Below are 22,749 nucleotides of genomic sequence, written 5' to 3' on the forward strand. Positions count from 1 at the left end.
CACAGTATTTAGACAGTGGAAATGCTTTTGAAAAAACTGACTTGATGTTCCTGTTCTCTCAGGAAGTCAAGCAGACATTTTCAGAACTCTGTGGAAGTCAATCCACCACCACAGCTTAAGCTCTTTAGCTAGTTGCTCCCAGCTTCACTCTCTAACTACCAACCCTTATGTCTTAGAAGAAGTAAAGCAGAATGGATGCTTACCACTGCAGCTACCTCTCATGCTGCTCAGTCCCTGACATACAAAAATCTGCAACCACACCATACCAAAAAACCCCTTATCTCCCACTAGGGAAATGCTCCTCTTCTGCTTGGAGAAGAGCCAGAGGAGCCATGAGCAACAGATACATAAGGAGCTGAATTTAACCAACAGCACACACAACTTGCAGACAACATGCTTTACAAGGTGTGAAGAACATCAGCTGTTTACAAAGGAACACACTGGTTGCAGAAGGTTCCCCTTCCCATAGGCCAAATTATCAAGGGTAAGCAAGGCAGTCAGTTATCTTTGCATATTACGTGTAACTACAGACCTATTTTTAGACTTGAAAGGTGTGTTTTCCCTTCACCATCAAAACATTGTGAAGCTGTACACAAAAATAAGATGGCTTTTTATTCATGACTTACATTCCAAATGTCAAACAGGCATTGAGTTCTTCTCAAGATAAAAATAATTTAAAAATTTCTTTCTGGTTTTAATTTCTTTTGGTGAGACTGCTCCAAAGAACAGAGGGAATGGAACATATTTCTGTTCATATTTTTTGAGTTAGCCTTCCCCCCTCACCCTGAACTTTCACCTCCTTGCAGACATTCATGACTGTTGAAAATTAAAATGTCTGCATTGCAAGATGGGCCATTATAATTCAACACATGCTGTTTTGGAGGAGAAAAAGCATGGTTTTGAAATAGCTCTGTTACAGGTCAGGAATGTAAAGCAGAGTTCATATTTCAGATGACAATGGGAACCAGAGCTTTTTCTTGCAAACCAACCCAGCTTACAAGCAATGAAGGAAAAAGAAATCTGTGCAGTCAGGTCTTTGCAGAGTCCTGCATCAGGCCACTCATTGCTTGTGTTTTACAAAGGGCAGCATTGCAAAGTCCTGGTTTTACCAGTGAATGCAAGTTTTCATGATTTGCTTTTTGAACATACTTTCCTGCTGCAGTCTTTGCTCTGCTACAGATGACTCAATAGGCAATCACTTGCTCTGTATCCTTCCAGAGAGCATCCCAGGCTCACAAAACAACTGCACTATTGAAACACCACAAGCAGAAACAGTTCAGTTCAAATGAGATGGTATCACAAATATGTATTATATTTCTCAAAGCTAATGAAGGTTGTGGTTTGATGCATTTTGCTACAAGTCCCAACAACGCCACACAGAAGAGGGCAAAATCTCATTGTCTCAATAAACTAATCCCATTCTTTCAGTTCATCTACTCCAAACAATCCTTTTTTGCCCTTAGATTTGCATGTGTGCTTAAGAGAGAAAGATTATGAAAGTCATTACATCTGCGTGGTATCAGTGTCAGTACCCTACAGTGGAGCCATCTTGCTTGCTGCTTTCAGAAGACAGAAAGGAAGGCAAGCAAAGCCAAATAAGACCAGAAAGAGTTCATTCTCACAGAAAGAACATCTGTGGAATAGCTCCCAAGCTCCACAGAACCTGTGTTGCAGAACCTGCGTCCAGCCCTCACTTGCTGGAGATGGAAGAACCTGTCAGACAGATTTGCTATCACAGTAACACATTTTGACTGTTCACTAGGTAACAGCACCTTGCCCAGGTAACAGGCTCCTGGGAAGAGCTCCTGAGAAAGCTGTATATATCTCCCATACAGAGGATGCAGATTTTTCATGAAAATTATTTAATGACTGCCAGTTTTTAGGCAACGTCTTCTGAAACAAAGCATTTCAATAGCTTCCTCCCCTAAAACCTCTGCTATCCTGACAGAATGGAGGAGGCAGCAACTTGGACAGAGCAGGCACCAGGCAGATAGCATTCCTGCACATGCATACTCTGAAATGAGACTCAATAACCTCTGAAGGGTGAAGCTGGAAAATTTGTATCATATAACAAAGCACAATTATGAGAATGACAAAATACCTTATTCTCTTTCATTTCTTGTCTGAATAAACAGTATAAAAGCAGCAAGAAACAGGATACATTAAAGTTCTCAAAACAATGACAGAGACAAAATAAAAATATGACTCTTCTTTGACAAGAAGTTACACATATCAGCAAAACATATATGATCTTATCAACGTAACATTCATGATATCAGGTAGGAAAAAAAATATTGCAATGTTGCAAAAGGCAGAGGTCTACTTATTTATTAGAAACTGCAGGCAGATGAGTGTCAGAGTTGTTTATTCTAATGTTTCTCCAGGGTTGAAAGTACCATTGTACAAAGCACTAGAGAAAAAAAATTGAACCTTAATTATTCTCAAATTGCAAGGACAGCCAGATGCTTGATGAAATAAAGGCAGTCTCCAGAACAGCCACATTAGGTAGCTTTAATTAAAAAGTTCAATGCAACACTACTTTCATAATTCCAACTATTTTACAGAGTTGAATCAGATCTCCTAACAAGTTTATTTAGCACAGGAAGAAATCACATTCCTATACTTGAATATAAATTGTCAGCTTTCGAAACAGGTCCCAGATGGTAGCTTTCTGTTAGCACTGCTTTGTGACCAAGAGAAACGTTCATCCCTTGATAAAGCTGGTTTTAGCAAACTCAGCAATACAGGTTTGAGGGTCCTGTTCTTGTTCCAGAATTGCTCCTCTAAAAATAAAAATTAATTTGGTGCCATTTCCTCCCCCTTCCCAAACCCCCCCAAGATTTATGCAATCATTCTATACCAGTATACCTACTCCAAGATTACCAGAAGATAGAAAGCAGTCTCCAACATAAATACACTCATGCAAGTTTCATGAAAAACTGATTATATTGACAAGAATGATACTGTGCTTCCACCAAAGGCTACAGCATGAGCTTAGCTTTTGTGTTCGACCTGTCAAATGTGAAACAGCTACTTGCACTACCTGCTTTAGTAATTTGGAACAGCCCCAGCAGTCACTGTGTGACGCCTGGCAGGCACATGGGGGACCCTGGAGAGAGTGACAGGAGAGAGTTGCCTCTGCACAGATGTCAGAGAAAGAGCAGAGAAGGCAGACACTGAAGGCTAGAGTGGGAAAACCACAGGTGCTGTGATCAAGTGGAGGAGTACAAAACAACCATGCAGGGAGGCCAGGCTTCACCAGTTCTGCTTCTCACAAAGGAACTTGTGAAATCTAAGGAATCTAAGACTGATTCTGCCCATTCCCAAGAAAAACTGTAAATGCTCTTAAGATGTTTCCTAAATGGGTCACTTTACTTTCTTGCAACTTCTGCAGGGTATGTAAATCAGGGAGACTTCTTTTGCTCAGAAAGGAGGTTTAAATTGGCAGATCAAGAAGGAAGATAAGAGAGACCACAAATAGAGCATGTTTGGTACTTCTTAACACTAATGGCAGCAACTCCAAACCTCACTTTGAATACAAAAAAAAATTAGTTGATTGACTCCCTTAAAAGCACTCTCTGTATTGAGTCATTGAGGAGGGTGAACTGCATGAAGCTGCTTTCCACTACTAGAAATAAGATTCTTTGTCATTCTCATCAGCTGAAATGACATTCTCCCCCAAACTGCTGTGCATGGCAGCCCTGACAAGCTTACATACTAAAAGACTGAGACAGTTAAGCATTAAGTAAGAGAACACAAATTAACGTCAACTGCTGATTTTCCCCACCACTGCTTTCTTGTAACAAAGAGTAAAGGCATTGTAATTAACTTTCCTCATGAAATGCTATGTTCTAAAGTTGGGCCTAATTAGATGCAATATAATTCTTGCCAGAAACAGATAATGTGTGTCTTTCATCAACTTGGGTGATTGGAATTTATTAATGTTCGGCATGTCTGCATAGCACAAATCACATTTTACCCACTGCTACAAGCACGGTGTACCTTTTAAGGTACAATCATATGCATCTGGTACTTCATAAACGGGAAATGTGGCTTGCATTTTAGAATGAAACCTCATACAAGAAGAACCCCTCAAACTGGAAAGGCAAGAAGGGAAGATAAAAATAACAGTACTAAGCATAGCAAGATCCTGGCCCAGTACAAGCTTTCTGTGGTACAAACAGACACACAATAAGCTTGCAGGGAACAGCAAAGGGATATAGAAAGAGGGAAGAAGGCATGGCTTAGCAGCAATGCTTTTCATTATAGCAGTAACAACAAGTAAGATCTGTTGGTAAGCACAATGCCTCAAGGGCAGTGTGAAAAAGCCACATGAAGAAATGTCAAAAAGATCCTCAAAGTTGCAGGAGGACAATGGAAGCCCAGGCTGATGGTAACTCACTCCCAAGTTGATGTCTTCTGAAGTTAGTTTAGCTTGAAATACTTTTGAACTCCACCCACTATCAGCTGAAGAGAAAACAAGGAACAGAACATGGATGATGATTCATGTCAGTGCAAGCTTCTATTTTTCTATTTCAAATAAAACCCAGACTCCATGTCAACAGAACATATTCTCTTTTCCTCTTGTTCTTCTGTTTTGCTTCCAACCAAGAATTTTCTCCAGGGCTCAGCAATGGCAGGCAATCTCAAATGTCTTAACCCTTTTCCAACTGAAGACCCTTCCCAAAAGAGACGGAAGTGACCTCTCCACCCATGCAGGAAGCAAGTAGTGTTCAAGATCCAGCAAAGGTCTCAAGCTAACTTTGCCAGAGTATCCTTAAGCAGAAAGAAAAATGGTAGGTTGTCTCCTCCATTGGTGCCTTCCCTTACCAGAAGAGCCCAGAAACAAACAGAAAACTGACCAGAAATGCAGGGTAAGGAAGGGATGTAACACCAGAAGATCTATAATTTTGAGTCTTGCCTTACAACCCAAGCTGCAACAAATTACACATTTTATAAGGATTAATTGCATGGAAAAACCAATTAAATCTCGAATTATGAATGTCAGAAAGACTAGAGAAGACCCTCTATTAAGGTCCTGTCCCCATGTTTAATAAGTTACAGTATTCAACAACCACAGTTTTGATTTCATGTAGCAGGCACTCAGTCCAAGCTGTAGATTCTTAGCATACTACATGCCTTCTATACAACCATTCAGTGTTAATTATTGTTATGGGTGATGGATTTCATAACCTCAGCTCCTAGTCCTCTTTAATAATTACTGTTGTGCAAATATTTCTGACTTCCGTAAACCCTGTTACGAGAGACCACCTAATCTTGGTGGTCAGCAAAGCTGCTGAACCCTGGAAAGCCAAATCACTGTGTCCAGAAGCTACAACTGCATATTCCTAACAGGACAGGAGCTGGAGATTAGTAAGTTTAAACTCCTGGTCATGTACCAACACTATTGGTCGGCTTATCTAGTTTTGTCATACTTTAGACATCCTGGGTTGATCCAAGTTTGAAAGAGCCCAGGATAATGCCTAATGTGACTATTTAGGGACATCTTAAGATCAGCAATAGGTTAGTTTTGAAACTTACGCTTAATGTGCATGTGTTTGAAATTACTTGCAAAGAGATGACTAAATAAAATACACATCACACACACTCTGTGAAGGAATTTAATACACTTCTGGTCTAGCCTTGCTTGTTCATTGTGGCCTAGCCTCACATGTTCATTGTGGCAGCACTCTGGTAAACATTGTGAATATTTTCAAGATTTGCCCTATTAAGCAACAACTAAATGCACCCCTAAATCGGAGAGGTCAGGTCATGAAAAGATCAATGAGCTTTTAGGCTAGAAAACAGGTATTAGGAGAATCTTCACTGCTTCTGTACAAAGTCTCTGAAAGCGGTGACTTATTCTAGAGCAAGTAACCACTTCCCTAGAGGAAGGGACTTATCCCACCTATGACTAGCAGGAAGACAAGTTCATGCTGTGTACAGATTGCTGCATCTCCACAAAACAAGCTACTTACCCTGCAGCTCTATGAAATATCTACTTCCAAAATTTCTTTTCTACAAGGTGTTTCTTTGTGTTACTTAACTGGATATTCTAGATGATGAGCAAACCAGCTAAGAGATATAAATGGTCTTTAAATATTTCAGTGTATGATATAAAAACACTTAAAATCTGGATTTGGATTTTTGATGGCGTTTTTTGGTTTGGTTTGGGGTTTTTTGGAGATGGGGGTTGATAGTTTGTAAGAGTATGGATTTGGTTTCTTTCAAATTTCTATACTTAGACTTGAAGACAAAATCTGAAAAAAGAAAACCTATCTAGAAACAGAAGAATTAGAATTAAAGAAATAAAGCAAATAAATGGGGATAGTACTGCATAAATTCACATGCAAATTCCTGAGAACAGTGGTAATAATTGGAAATTGTGATAAATATTTTTTTCACATTAACAGCGTCAATAAGATAGCACACCTACCACTTCCAAGAGATCAGAAAATGCACATGGCAAGATCTCTGTTTCACCATACTTGGTCTGTATGCAGTTGTATTTAGAATCCAGAGAGTTTTCTTCTTTAAAATGCAGGCAAAGGAACCTGGGTGATGTAACTTAAGAACACACTGAAACCTGCCCCTACACTCAACTCAGAAATGCTCACAGCAGCCGAAGCATGCAATGTGAAATAAAGCTGGTTAAGACAAGGAAAGGAAATTGGTCAGGGAATAGGGGCTTCTTGGCATTCCTTTAAACCATTTCCTGTTCACCCTTGTGGACTGTAATATAACACTAAAAAAATATATCTGACCTCACTCCTTTCAGCTGCATTTAAAAGGTTTTAAAAGCAATTTAAATATCAGATTGCACACTCATAAACAACAGAAAAGAAAGAGGCTATACATATTATTGCCTTCATCTTCCACTAAGACAAATTGAGGGAGTTTTTCTTGGTTTTGGTGGTTTTTTTTGTTGTTGTTGTTGTTTTTGTTTTTGTTTTTTTGTTTTTTTAATTTAATGAGAACTTTTGATTTTCCCTGGGAGACAAGGTCAACAGACTAGGGCACTTCCTGTCTGCAGCAATGTCGTGTGCTTATGCAGACATGAGTCTTCTGACAAGCAACTGATTTATTTCAAAGAGGGGGTCATTACAATCATGGCATACAGCAAGATCTCATTCTTTCCTACTTGTTTTGCTTAATCACTATGGATTACTCAAACATGCTTGAAAAGAAGATGCATTTCAGCTGTGTGTGAAAACTGACAATTCATCCAAAATCACACACACACACTGAAAACAGGAGGAGACATGTTCTAGGTCAGAGCAAGATCATGCATTGACAAAAACTGTGAGTAATCCTACAACTGAACTACAAAAATGTAAAAGATATGATCCTACAAAGCTCTTAGCACCTTGTCACCATAAACATAGGTCTCAACTTCTCAGAAAAGATCATTAAAGGAGACTATCATCAGGGACATTTACAGCTTCTATATTTAAAGTCATCCCTCTGAATACTACTGATGGAACCCTCACACAGCCCTATTATACATATTTGGGACAAACTCAAGTGCCTTGCAAAGCAGGTCTGATCTCCAGCAGTGTGCAACACCAACTACCCACTGATTTTAAACAGGAGGAGACCTAAGAGACAGAGTCTGATTTTTCTTGGTCACCATACCCAGCTGACGTACCAAGATCAGAACAGTCTGATGAGATTCAAGTTATGCAGGACTCAAAAAATTGTTAGTCTGGGTATGGTAGAAGCTGCTTGTCTCTCCTTAAAGAGAATTTACACAGTCCCCGTGTTTCCATAGTATTTGAGCACTGCAGAATTACTATTCTATCCATAATTAATTACCCAATTTAAATATTTTTCCACACCTCTCCCTTATTTTTAAGGGGTAAAAGTGGGATAATAAGCCCCTGCACAAAGTGGCAAAAAATTGCATTGAAAGATGAGGCTTGAGCCTTTTTTCCAATCTCCTGACCTTTCCTTCCTTTACTGTACTGCATTGGCAGTTCTCATGATTTTCAACCAGCTACAATATCCATTCCCCCTCACCACGAGACTGTACTAAGTTTGTTTGCAGCCAGCTTCAGTACATGTACCACATACAAAGTTGTTTTTCTTGTGTCAAAGGATGTAATTTTCTAATTGTGTTTGCCTTGTGTTCAGAGCTGAGGGAATCCTACATTCATAAAACTGAAGATACTGAGCACTGCTGAGGTAACTTACAGGCCAGTGGAGGGTGGGAGGAAGGGAACCAAACATCAGAAAAACCATTAGTGTGTAAAACAGAAACATAAATTTAAGAGAATTAAAATTCTGCCCCAGCCATAGTTATTAAACCTATGGGAGTTTACCAGGAGACAGGAGAGGAAAATGAATGGAAGAATTGCTACTGCCAGAGAGCAGGAAGATATTTGTCGTTAAGTAATACTATGTACAATTTCTAGATAGCAGGCTTTTTTCCTGTTAGCTTATAGGCAGACACAACCACAGCCACCATTGCAGCAAACAGGTAACTTGGAATTTCAATAATAAATTATAAAGTGACTTGATCTTCACCTGAAAGTATCATGATACTTTGGGTTTGGAAGTGGGAGGAAGCAGATTATAAATCTAAATTCCAGGCATGGAAACTTCCTTGTATGGAGTTCCAGGGCATAATAATTACATTCTTATGCTAGCACAAGAAACATTCTAAAAATGTACATTTCATCTAGAAGTTAATTTGCTAAACTTGCCTTCCTGGTCTCCAAAGGACACTCACTTCATGTTCTTCCATTTTGCATCAGAAATCCTTAAATTGGACTAGGTGCCTTCCCTTCAACACTGCAAGGCTAAATGACACAGATTCTGTGTATTTTACAGGATGAAACAGCAGCCATAGTTGCTTATGCAACTATGTAAAGATATAGTGAATGAGAAGAGGGTGGACACAAGCTTCTACAGCCAAAGGAGTCCCATGCTCCCCCAGCCAGCCTAAATTAAAAGAAGAAAATAATAAAAAAACTTTGGTGCTTACCACCTCATGTGTAATGACTGAGCAAGCAACACACACAAAAATGAGAAAAAACCATACCATACATTATCCCCAAATCCCAAGCAATTTAACAGAAAACAGTGGCTACCCCTCAACAAAAGAAACTTATCTATAACCATTTTCCCCACACGCTGCTCATGTTTGTCCCATTTAACTATATCACAGTTTAGAAAACAATATAAATTTACATAAATTACATTTTTTCCTTAAATGACCCTCTAAGAAAAGCAAAATTACTCACAAACATAAAAAACCAACAGCCTACATCTGACCTCATGCATCTTACCATCATCTGAGTAAATGGAGATAGCTGCAGTGCATCACTTCTGAAAACTTTCAAGAACTTTTTCCTGTGACATTAATCTGAGCGAATGTTCCTCACAAACATATGGAAACACAACCCTCCTCTTGAGTGCACAACATGCTAAATAACCAGCACAGCAATCTAGCTGAAGCGAGACCTGGCTTGCACACAAGGAACCTACACTACGAGAAACAAAACCAAAACACACTGAGCAACTCCAAGTTTACAAGCAAACAACGTATGCATTAAGAAGTGGTATTCACTACTGGAAAAAAACTGCTGCCCAACATGAAGCTTAGGGCAGCTTCTTGCTGCGCAGCACTTCACATGCACAGCCCTATTTGCAACACCAGGGCTGCAGGGATGCACACCTGTTGCCTGCTGCATTTATCAGACTGTGACACAGGACTGGAGACAGCTGTGAGACAAATCCAGCAAAATTAGACAGCAACAGGCTGTTTGTACCAAGTGGGACAGGAATACAACTGGCTGGTCAAAATGAAATCCTCAACAATCCCATCCTTAAATATGTTGTTACTGTGCCAGTAACACACTCCAAGATAGTTTGAACTTGTAGTTTTTCTCAACAGTGTAAGGCATAAGTACATGGTATATTGCTCAGGTTCCCTCAGCTACAGTGGAGGAATTAAAGGAAAGTGTCCTGCTTCTTCCCCTGATTAGCACATAGAAATAATGTCATCAACACATGGACTCTCCTAAAATTTTACTCTCTAAACCGGAGATGCATGGCTCTGATGGACTGTTTGCTGGATAAGAATTGGCTGGATGGCCACATCCAAGAGGCAGTCATCAATGTCTCAGTGTCCAGATGGAGATCAGTGACAAGTGGTGCCCCTCAGAGGTCTGTACTGGGACCAGTACTGCTCAGCTTCTCCATTTGTGACACATCCAGTGCAATCCAGTGCACTCTCAGCAAATTTACAGATGACATCATGCCAAGAGGTGTGTTTGACTTGATGCCATTCAGAGGGACCTGGACAAGCTGAAGAAGCAGGTCTGTGGGAACCTCATGAGGTTCAGAAGGCCACATGCTGGTGCTGCATCTGGGTTGGGACAACCCCCAGTATCAGCACAGGCTGGGCACGAACAGACCCAGAGCAGCCCTGCCCTGAAGGACTTGGGGGTGCTGGTGGGTGAGAGGCTGGACATGCCCCGGCCATGGCACTCACAGCCCAGAGAGCCAAACGTGTCCTGGGCTGCATCCAGAGCCCCGTGGGCAGCAGGGGAGGGAGGGGATTCTGCCCCTCTGCCCTGCTCTGGTGAGACCCACCTGGAGCTCTGCATCCAGAGCTGGGGTCGCAGTACAGGGAGGACAGGGACCCACTGAAGATCAAAGGGTTGGAGCACCTCTCCTTTGAGAGAGATGGAGTTGCTCAGCCTGGAGAAGAAAAGGCTCCAGAATAGTTTACTGTGGCTTTTTCATACTTAAGGGTAAAGAACAATGGAGAGGGACTTCTTCTCCAGACCTGTGACAATAAGACAAAGGGTAATGGTTTTAAACTAAAAGAGAGTAGACTGAAACTAGATGAAATGGGTTGCCACTGCTCCTGTCAAACAGAATCACATCACGTCATAAGCAATCATCCCCCAAAGGAGAACAAAAGCTGAAGGAACAGAACAAAAACTCAACCTTCTCTAGACTCCAAAAAGAAGTCACTGTTGGATAACCTACCAATCTGAGCATCTTCAATATCCAAGTGTATTGATACACTGAGGGGAAATCCATCCCTCCCTGGACCGCCCCCCATATGAGTCCCTGGAGCCAGCATTTTGGTTTTTGTTCTTGATTCAATGCTCATCCAAGCAGACCAAAGTCTTTCTTCCGACTTCAAAGGGCCCTGTTTTAGGCTCTGGATAAGCAGGCAGATTACCTAAGATTCCTAAGAAGTTTCCACCACACACAGCAAAGAAGCAAAGATGAAAGAGAACAGGTATGCACCCATGAACTGAGCCACACAGGTATGTCAGCCACATACATACGCATCAGCAACCACATCATTTGCAAAGTTATTAAAATACCTTTGCTTCTATCATTGCAATCAAGTCGATGCAAGTGTTCTGGACAGTTAGCTTTGTATTTCATCTGAGACATACACATAGAGCATATCTGGGGAATGAGAGTCCTCAGACAGCCATACAGGAGCAAATTTAGCTGGTTTCAGATTGTATTTTGCTAATTATGCTAATGCCACTCTCAAAATCCAAACAGTAAAAGGTAGCACTAGTGTCATGTGGAATAAGAGCACTACTTAAAGAGCTTTTTACCTCAAAATACTTCAAGGTAAATATGGAATCCACATAACAACCTAAATACAGGAAGACATAGTACCTGTGGTAACAACAAATGCGTATATAAACTGAGTCTAAGAAATTAAGACATCTTGAAGCTGTAGTTAAAACACATTCTACTGTGACGGCTTATGCCAGCTCAATGTTAACAGTACTTCTGAAAGCTTAAGGCTGCTGCTTTGCCCAGATCATTTAGGTCTTGAAGTAGGCAAAATAGCTCATTAAACAGGTTTTCAGAAGTCAGAACAACTACACAAGCCCACATTTCCCATTTCCTGTGAAGAATGGCCACTGACACAGTGGCACTGTGGCACAGTGGCACACTGACACTATTATGTTTTAGCTTCACAGATATTCAGAAAATGTATGAGACATATATTCAGCACACCTCAAGTGTGACAATGTGCAAGGAAGCAAAAAAAGGGCATGATATGTCCCTAATACTGGATGTTTGCCTGGACTACACACCATCAGAACAGCTTCTTGAAGAATGGCACTAGAACACATCGCTGGAATAAGGTACTTAATACACCTCCTTCAGTCTGACTCACTCCTTAGCATTTGTTGTCTGCTTGTATTACTCACGGTGTACCAAAATATAAGCACATCAAAAAAAGGCTCAAATTTCCATTAAAATAAAGTGTATGGGTGTTATATTCACTAGATAACATTACAGCAGATATTCACAGCAAACTGTCTTTACTAACAACAAAAGACAAAACAAAAGCCTTCAAATACAAAGACTGGGCCACTCCTTAAAATCCTCTCTTTCACACAAGTTTTAATAGACAACTTCACATCATATCAGGCACAAGCAGTGCCAAAAAGGAAGAGGGGATATAGTGTCCCACAGTAAGGACATGCAGATTGCTCATTTATAATTTTAAAATTTATTTTACTTTACATTTAAATCTTACTAAAGACAAACAAATAAACGAAAAAATTACAAATGCTTTTTTTTAACTCTTCCAAAGTTGGAAGGCCTTTGAACTTTCGTGCTCTCTTTAAAGGGACACAAAAGAAATGTTTCTACACAAAAAGATTCCTTTCTTGTTATCAATAGATTTTAAAAATACTAGTTTTCTCTTGTTTGTATATGCCAATTTGCCTTTCTTCTTCCTACTCACTCCCATTTCATAATCCTGTTTAAGGAAATAACCATGTGTTTATTCAAAGTAAACTAACTCCAACCCAGGTTTGTCTACTGTAATTCCAAACACCACAGCACAGTTCTCATTTAACCAATTCCCTCTCCTTTCTGTGTCAAACGTTTGGAGATGCTGCAGGTTGTTTACAGAATATCTGCAAATTATTTAGCTTTAAACACTTTTCGTACTCTCCCATCCACAGACAGATGATCAACAGGCAACCCACAGCAGCCCAGTTGCTTCTTCTCACAGAACAGTTACCAAAATAGTAACTCTGACTCTCCAACTGTCCCTCCTTTCTCCTCCCTTTCAGACCTTCTTGCTTCCCTTCTATTTTCCCATACCCTTATTTGTCAGTCTTAGCTTGTCTTCTCCATTACATTTTTTTTTCACCATTAAAAGAGATGCTACATAACTTTTGGGCTTATATTGGCCCCCTCACAGAGGGCTCCTGCACACCAGAATTACAGTTCACCTGAATAAAGTAACTTTATATGTATTCTGAGGACATTCCTATTGTCGATAATTAAGAAAATACACTGCCTGATGGCAAGACATTCATCCTGAACTGACTGGAACCAGCAGCAGGTCTTACTCTAATAGAACATATTTAATTTCTTTCCTGGACAAAGCAGAGCAAGTTGAGTAGAGCAGAGCCTTAAGCTGCCCAGAAATGGAAGCAAGAAGCCAAGCAGCAGAACAGGGGGTGGAAGATAAAACCCTGGACACTTAATGCAGGGATGAAGAATCAGGAACCATAGCACCTGTTTCAAGAGGGAAAAATGGTTCAATTTTCCACTCCCAAGAACTGGTTGAGGGCAATCTGTATGCTCCAGAGATAAGCCTTCCATCACACACTGCGTAAGTGGAATCAAAGATTACTACTGAAGAATACAGTAAACTGAGCCAAAGCTACAGTCATGATTATGTGTTTCAGGCTGATTCAATCCAAAACACAATAAAAGAAGGATACCGAAATAAAAGCAAGCTTCAGTAGGTAATTTTCTAAATAATTGTGTACAATGGTCACACAACACCGCCATTCCACTTTTTTTGCCAGAGAGAGCTTTGTATGTGGTGGGATTTTTGTCACAATTACCACGAAAGAAAGTATCTATGTACAAAGTAGATACTCCAAATTTCTATCCCATGCTCCTTTTTAGGTTAATTTTATCTTTCAGTGGACAGAGGAATTTAAGAGCTGTTTGCAGGAGATCCTGCTTAATTACTATTCAAGTTGCCCCACCCAAGCTTTGTTCTCCCACACATTCAGCCCAGAACACAGATTTTAATTTAATGTATCCCAGCAATCTTTCCATTCCAAACCCCCAAGTAGCTTAGCCTTTCATACTTTAAAAACTGCTAAATGAAAACTCACTATTTCAAACATTTGGCATTAAAAAAAAGTACCAAGCCTCAATTAGCATAGTGTCTAGATTAAAACTGAGATTTTACACTACAACATACCTAACTTCTTCATAATTTTGAGATTTATGGAAGAATGATTACAGCAAAGGCCAAAAAGCAGAAATTTTCATTAGAATTGCAAACTTCTCAATACTCATGTAATAGTACAATAAATAGGCATTTCCAGAAATACCAGAAGTTAAAACTGGTAAGTAGCATTGTGGAATCCCAGCCTGCCTTGGCTCTGCTTCTGACAATAGGTACCTTTTCTGCTGAACTGCACAGTCAATTTTCAATTTTAAAAGACACTCCACTATTTTAATTATTCAGTATTGAGGATATTTGGAAACAAATCCCAATTCTAATCTTCTTGTCCATTCAGCAAGATAGCAATTAGAAGAAAATTGGTCCCTGTTAAATTGCAGTATGTGTTTTTCAGATGATCTTCAATACTTAGAGAAAAGAGTCCTAAAACTTTTCAGTTTTTGCCTATAGACTTAAGACAGCAAAAACAATCCAATCAGACCCTTCACACAATATGCCTTTTCTAGAGTAACTAAAAACATGGTTAAAAGCCAATCTACCTGAATAAACCACTTACACATTACATCATCCTAATAACAAAGAGCTAGATACTTAAATATGTGCAGGTGCCTGAAAATGTTGACGAGCATCTTGTCATATTTAAGAAACAGGCAGAACATGTTTAGACAGGCTTAATCTTCACACATTTGAAAATCCACTTTGCCACTGTTTAAGATTCCAGATGCTTTTGAAGTCAGGCCACAAACCAACTGTTACGACAGAAAACACTCCAATCTCATATATTAGAGGCCTAATAAGACATCAGTAGCTATATTTTTAATTGTAAATTTTCAAAATCTGATTTTCTAAGCAGAAACTATGAAGGACTTCTATCTTATTGGGTAGCATCATTCATTCTCCATTGTATGAATCAACTATTGGACTGTGTATAAACAAATTCAGCTCTGAAGTGATAGTTCCTGGTATTACTATAGCAACGCTTTCAAGTGTTAGATGTGATGGCCTCTAGCAACAATCAAAGTGGTCATCCTTTTAGGTGGTCAGCTTTGTTTAATGGTAGGGTTTGAATTTGATAATGAGAAGCAAGAGATGACGAGAGTAGAGAAAATACAACTTCTCAGACAGAAGAGACTTGTTGCTATGTCAAGACATGATTGCAGTTTCTGTTGTCTACACATTCTTTAAGTGTACACATCCGCTGCTTAGCTTCCAGTCTTGGCATTTGCTCCCCCCAGGCACCCTGTTCACAGATTCCCAGTCTACAAGCATCCTCTTGTGACTACATATCATGCTTTGACAATAATCATTTGTGACACAGTGATAAATCTCATTCCTTCTCTCCAAATACACGTGTTCACATGGCAACAGTCACCCCCAGGAAGGATTTCACAGCAATTAAGTGTGTCAAGGACAAAGGATTCTCCAGTTAATGGGGCTGGCTTCACACACAGTAAATCAGGTGAAATACAGGGATACAGCAAAAGCATGAAGTGAGGAGTCTTTCTTCCATCTAAAAGTCATATTGTCATCTCTCAGCTGTGGACTATATCAATCCTGCTAAATGTTTAAATTAGCAGCCTTATTTACTTGTGCCTTCATGCAACTCCTTTGCTGGCATGCCCACTCTTGTGATTTTTGGGCCAATATTCGCAGGGTGCGATCTGACAATAGAACTAAACCAAACAACAACTGGAGAAAGGGATGTCCTGTTGTTCCCCCTACTTCCACTATTCCTCACAGGGCTGACCCTATAGTAACACAGAGCAGAGAGTTATCCATATGACACTCATGCCACAAAGTACTTTTCCATCACTTCTTGTCCTTGACCTGGCTCACTGCTGGGTCAGAAACCTTCAAAATGAGAACAGCAGATGTGAAAAAAGAAAGAGCAAGGCCATCTCTTTCACAAGCATCAAGACTGGTGTCATTCGAGCACCAAAGCAATGCCCTCTGGCAGAGACACCAAGAAATATACTTGAATATCAGCAGTTCTACTCATTTTCAATTCAGCCACTGCAAGAAAGCCTAGAGAGCTTCAATACATCAGTGAAATTTCCTTTGTGGTCTTTATTCTGGCACAGTTTTATGTTATCAGCCCTACAGCTGCAGAAGGGTTCGTAATTCCTGTTTTTCATGCACATCGTGAAGACTTGCCTCCTACTATTCCCACTCTTATCTTTTAATGCTAACAATGAAGTTATAGACAAGGGTACTCTTCCTTACCCCAAAGACATCTTCAGTCCTAAAATACAATACATTAAAGATTTCTTTTAGAGAGAAATGAAAAAAACTCAATCCATCCCTTCTGATTTTACCCTCATCTCCAATCCAAGAGCAGTTACCACATCTTCATAAATTGAGATACAAATACAACCAACTACTTCTCATTAAAAAGACATCCTTTTTCTCCTCCTCAAAAACTGTAACTAAGAGCAGCTTCTGGAAACTGTAAAGAAGGATAATTTGCCTTGCTTATCTTGCACAAAATATAGGGCAGCTCCTGTTGGTTGCCTTGAATTATGCCCTTAAGGCTTGGCTTCAAAACAGAGGAAATCAGACTGTCATGGATTTAGACTGTTGTCTAAATCCATGAGCTAGAGCTGCATATCTAAATTTTAGGTATCTGAAGAATCCTTTGTGGTCAACCTTGACTGCAGCCAGTAGACAGCAATAGTATCAAAACAGCAATTACATTCAGATTGCCCTTGATTTTGGGGAGAGGCACATACAAGTTATCAGGGCTAGATAAGTAAGGAATAAGTGAACCAGTGCAATTTATGACAGTGGCTGAACTCCTACAGCAAGGTCTGGTTTCATCACACGTCATTTAGCCTTTGCTCTAGAGCAGCTGCCCCCAGCCAGGCAGCACAGAAGTGTGAATGAAGTCATCCTAACACATGGGCACACCTAGCTTCCAAGTGTGTTCATGTATAGCCAACGGACTGCTCTCATTACCCAAGCAGATGCCTATTAAAAGTTTTAGTGGTGTGGGAGAACTCGAAATAGCAATTGCTGCTGCTCGTTGCAACGGGAGCAACAATGTCTGACTACGGAACTCTAGCAACTCTAAACTTAAAGGCAAGTTCAGCGAGACAAGACACCAGAGACTTGTGATATTATTTTTATTTGTTGTGAAGTGGCACAAGACAGTGCCACTGGCTGATTCAGTCTGGTGACCAACAAAATATTGCTTAAGTAGTGAAAAGTGTTTCCCTCTGCACCCGAAATGAGAATATTTCTGGAATATTCTAGATATTCTAGAAAGCAAAGGTTGGTTTACCTTGTTTATACAGGCAGTCTTTTAAGAAATGCCTCTTGCTAAACTGAAGGAGCAAAGCATTCACCAGTGCTGCTGCAAGGACACCAATTCAGCAGCTGCACCAAATGCTAACCTACAGCTCAAAAGACTTTTGAGCAGTAGCCAGCACATCTGCACGTTACAGCACAACAGTAACTCTACCTTCTTCTGCTGCCGATGTGCACTACAGGCTGGCTAAAGACACATTACTCTATTCGTGTGCCATGAGACAATCTTTACAGCGAAACACCCACTGAGGGCACTGAGTAACTTTACTCCTGAAGATCAAAACTCCTCAAGATGCTCCATTTTCAAACCTCAGCATCTTCATCCACCGTGGCTGCCCCAGGAGCTCATGCAAATCTAGCAATGACAAACAATACATCGCTTCTTTCAAAAGGGCACAAAAATTTAGGATGAAGAATGAAACATTACATTCTTCACAGATCATGAAGATCCGTTACAAATTCCACATGATATCTGGAAAGTCAATTAAACACAAATTCAGCTATTTCACAGACTTCTTACTAGCAACACAAAAATCTGGAATGAGTAGTAGTAGGAACAGAAGGACAAGAACAGGCCTAGACTAGAGCAGTTCCACTCCTCCAAGGGAAATATTGCCTACTATGCATGTTGAAGTTTGTGTCTCCACCAATACTTCTACAGCAAGCAAGACTATGTGCAACCTAATGTCTATCTAAATGCTGGAGATTCTCCTGAGAACCTCCACATTTACGTCTTCCTTCCCTGCTGCTCAAGCCTCATATCCACCCCTCCTGTCACACTAGTACTGATAAACCACAGCTGCCCTAATTGTTCAGCTGGTTGCTGTATTCTTGCTGACAAAGAAACCCTGCCACAAGACTGGGCAGACATTACGTTAAGTGCTCAAACACCACACTGATAAGAATGGTATTAGGCTCAGACAGAAATATGATTGGGTAGTAAAGTCCTTACAAGGCTTAATCCTAAACCTAGAACAAAGTTCCAATCTAGGCACCAGCATAATCTAAAAGAAGTTCTGCAGACCCCACAGACGTGTATGATTCAGCTGTGGGGAGCAATCTGTTAATTTGCATAACAGATAATGGCTCTACAAATAGAAACAGCCTACTCCATACTGTACTCAGCAGCTGCCTTTGTGTTTTCTTCTCTGTAATTCATTAACCTACAAGCTTATCAAGGTGGGAGTGAAGAACTTGTTTCCAGCATGAAAACCAGCAGTCAAACTGAGCAGAAGTACTTACATCACTCTTCCTGAACTTTGCTTTTAAGCTCTTCATTCTGATCACATTCAACCGTCCAAACCTTTGAGGAGCTTTTTATTCTTCTTCAATATCTAAACAAAAAAGAAAGAAAGTGAGATTCTAACTTGATACCATTCAGTTCACTAGCAGGCAAGTCACAACTGAATTTGCTTACCTCTATCACTCTTTGAGGATTTAGCCCTCAAGCTCTAAAAAACATTAACAGCCACTTAAGGGAAACTTTCTAACTGTTTCTCTAAACTTAGAAGTAAGCCTAAATCTGACCACTGAACAACAAAACAAACATTTACCAAAAACTAAGCTGTGTATCATGTTATATTAACTACATCTCCACATATTTAGATCAACACGTTCATACATGAGCAGATTCCTCTGACCACTGCCTATTTTAATATTTTCATCCAGACAGCCATTTGTAAAGTGGCAGAATCATAATTAAGCATGGAAAGTCATTCATTAAAACTCCACCATCCTACCACCACGGGTCTGCACTGGGTAGCAGAAATACCACCATTATTCTATGCACAAGTCTAACCACTAACCAAACTCGAAATTACACTTCAACCATGCAGGACACATACTAGGACAGCTCAACACAATACAGACTGCTGACAGAATTGCCTGAGCAAGACAAAGGTTATTGCCAGAAAAACTGTTTTGGATTCCTCTCCATAAGGAACTGTATGTGGGTTTTTAAGAGCCATAGCTGCTTGTAACTTGGCAGTACACTATCACAGTCGAGTTCCCCCTTCTTCCTTTTCACATGAAGGAAAGCAGCAGTTGAACAAACATATAAAACTAACCTAAGAGACAAGCTGCAAACTCTCACAGAGGAAAGTGTCTAGAGCAAAGTTTGCTACAGAAAGCTTCAATGACACCACACATTGCCAATCCAACACAATAGTGAACAGCACATTAAAGTAGCATGGCAATGTGCTTCTTCCTAGAGCACAACAGAAAATCTTAATGAGAGAGCAACATCTGGATTGGCAAATGAACCTAGGTAAAAATGTTCCATGTTTCTAGTTTTACAGTATGCTTACTGAAAGAGCTAGTTGCTCTCATCTACAAATTTTAGCTGCTATACAAATTCTTTCTGACGGAACAGTTTAAAGTTAAGGATGTTCAGCTGTATAAACTTCCTCTCTCCACCCTAGAAAAAAAGTAGGAAAAGTTTTACAAGTCTAGTCAGATAAATAAATAACTGAAATAAGGACTGAAGCATAAATTCAAATGGGTCATGCAGGGTCACTATGTTTCACATCAATCTTCAGAAACAGCAGATTACAGTTTGATAACCAAAGTGAGATTCAGTTGTTTCATAAAAATACATCTCATTATTAAAAGACAAGTTGGTATGTTTTACGTGATGACTCTACTATGAGTTTTAAAAAAATCCAACTACACAGCACATTGTTAGTAGAATATATGTGTATATGAATGCTTCCACAAAATACAACCCTAGCTACCATTCAAGAATAGCAATCAGTGCTAAGTAAACATGTTATTTAGTTCAACCCCTTATTTATCCGACAGCCATTTAAGACAAACTCAAGTAAATTTCTTAAAAACAAACAGACAAAAAAAAAAAAAACAAAACCACACCAGCCCAAAAAACATCTCATACACTACGTACACACAAACACATTTCCCACAGGTTACACCTTTCTAGCAGGTAGCAGTAGGAAATCTGGATGAAGTAATTCTTTAAGTTGTTAAAAAATCTTTAAATTTAATTAAATTACTCTAAGTCTAAATAAGCAGTCATTTTCCAGCTATGTCAGACCCCTGACTGCATCCAGGCATATGAACCAGGGGTTTAATTCAAAATTCTTGCATTTAATCACAAAGAGAATGGGTTCATGGCATTTTGTTTAATTCTTTAGCAGGCAAAAAGAAAAAAGGAATATAGATTTTGCAGAACCTTTTCACTCCCTGACCTAGGTGATAATTTCTTAGCTTTTCCTGAGTGGAATGGAGTATTTGTAAAATACTAAAAAAAACCCCAAAAAAACACCCAAGAAAACAAAAAAACCCCCTGAACAATCAAAAAGAAGGAATTATTTCAGAGTGCTCTGAGAGAAGCATACCACTTTGTTTCTGCTACATTTACCCAAACTTCTGAGAAAGTTGCACAACAACTGTCATAGCCTGCACTGGAAAAGAGCCTTGAACCCCAGCAAGAGCCCAAAAATCTCCAAAATTACCCTCTAGTAACATCAAGGATGATGAGAACTGTAAATGCCAGGGTACAGACAAGACGAGTACCATTACTCTCTTGGCTTTCTTTACATACCACACCAGCAAAAAAAAACAACCAACCCAAATCCAACCAAACAACCCCCCAACTTTTATGAAAAACAAACAAATAAACAAAAAACCAGCAATGTAAAGAAACTTTAAAGATGTGAAATATTATACAGTATCCCACAAACCCCAAAACTTAACAGGACTTTGTATTTTATAACTTAAATATACTTTGACTAAAAAAAGTAAATTGTTTAATTGGACCGGTTAATAAAGTACAAATAAATTCTGTGCACAGGGAATTGAAAACAAGAAATCTTTCCTCACATACAGATTGCCAAAGAATTGTCTGCTGTAGGCTGTCTTTCCCCTTCCCACTCCCTCAGCATTTTTGGCTCCTATGGACAAAAGATTTATTATAGCTCCCAAGGAAGACAAAATGCTCAACTACAAGGCTGTGGGAGAGATGAAAATTCCTTGTAGGTACATGGAGCAGCTGTAAAGCTGGACCCCCTTCTCTAAGGAACCTCTAGGAGAGTCTAATTAACAAGTTTTGCAAGCATTCCAATACATTACTCTCCCTCTTGTGAGAAAGGAAGAAGCACATTTTATACACTGAATGTGAAACTCAAATCCTCAGCATAATTAAAAAAGCATGCTCAAGCACACAAAAACAGCATTCCCAAGCTTAGCGTGTTTTTCACATCTGTATTTTTTCCATACAATGTAGTTAAACATAAACATTAAGATTACAGTCTGTTGATCATAATGCCCATAATTTTTCAATTGTAGAGATAGAAATGCATGAAGTGGTGAGGGCTGCCTTTTCTTGTCCCTGTTTAAAGGAGGAAAACCCCTATCAAAGGGTGTAATTGATGCAAAAAGGGAATTGATGCAAAAAGAGGTCAGCATCCTGATTCGGCAGAGCTTTATGACAACTGTTCATTTGCCCGAGGGGGGACAAAGGAAGCGCCATTAAAATTACTCTCCTGTTTTACAAGATAGGAGGTGACTACTAGAAATTCACCAAGGAGAATCGAGACACTTCAAGACAATATTTCTGCAATGAATCACAGGTATTAACTAGAAGCAATCTCTACTAATAGTGGCATTTCTCTGCTTTTAGAATGAATGTAGTAATAAATACTGAGTGCTGTCATTTTATAGCTGCAGCAAGTTAGCAGCAGATAAATGCTTAACTCCAGGGATTCTCAACAGCTAATGCTGATCACGTGCTTTTAACCATTAGCTCCAAAATTAAATATCCAGTCCTCTATCTCATCTTCCTTTAGCTTAATGCCAAGAAACAGCCCCGAGGAATACAAGCCACAAAAAACATCTTCAGGTAGGTGGTAAACCTATCTAGCTAAAACAAGAGACATTGAAGTGGTGGTAATCTTTGGCCTCAATAATTTCATTGCAACTGTGTTTTAATACACAATACAATCTTTAGGTTTAAACATAGGAAACAGATTAGGATAATCTTCCCTGCTGATTTATAGTGAGATTTGTGCAAACCACAGTAAACAACAATACTGACATTTTTTCCCTTTCATTAAATTGCATTAAAATCAGAGCAGGGCCTTTCAAGCAACGTTACAATTAACTCTTTGAATGGACCAAAATCCAGTGATGCAACAAGGAAAAGACATAGTTTCCCTAAGCAAAACTGGAAGTTTACAGTATATTATGGACAGAGTTCCTGCCAATGAGCC

At 39.6% G+C, this 22,749-nt stretch overlaps 1 protein-coding gene across 3 annotated transcripts in view; it reads right to left on the reverse strand.

Moving 5' to 3' along the window:
- RAI14 (retinoic acid induced 14) overlaps nt 1-22,749 on the reverse strand; it is an 88,775-nt gene that overhangs the window by 58,734 nt on the left and 7,292 nt on the right. For 2 of the 3 annotated variants that reach the window (XM_083884351.1, XM_083884349.1), the window contains exon 2: nt 18,767-18,858. In XM_083884351.1, coding sequence (XP_083740477.1) covers nt 18,767-18,802 — 36 coding nt within the window. In that variant the 5' untranslated portion in view covers nt 18,803-18,858. Of the gene's footprint in view, nt 1-18,766; nt 18,859-18,941; nt 18,963-22,749 lie in introns of those variants that run through there. The other variant, XM_083884350.1, reaches the window with a different exon arrangement.

This window comes from Zosterops lateralis (assembly GCF_965231275.1).
Source record: "Zosterops lateralis genome assembly, chromosome: Z".
Lineage (NCBI taxonomy): Eukaryota > Metazoa > Chordata > Aves > Passeriformes > Zosteropidae > Zosterops > Zosterops lateralis.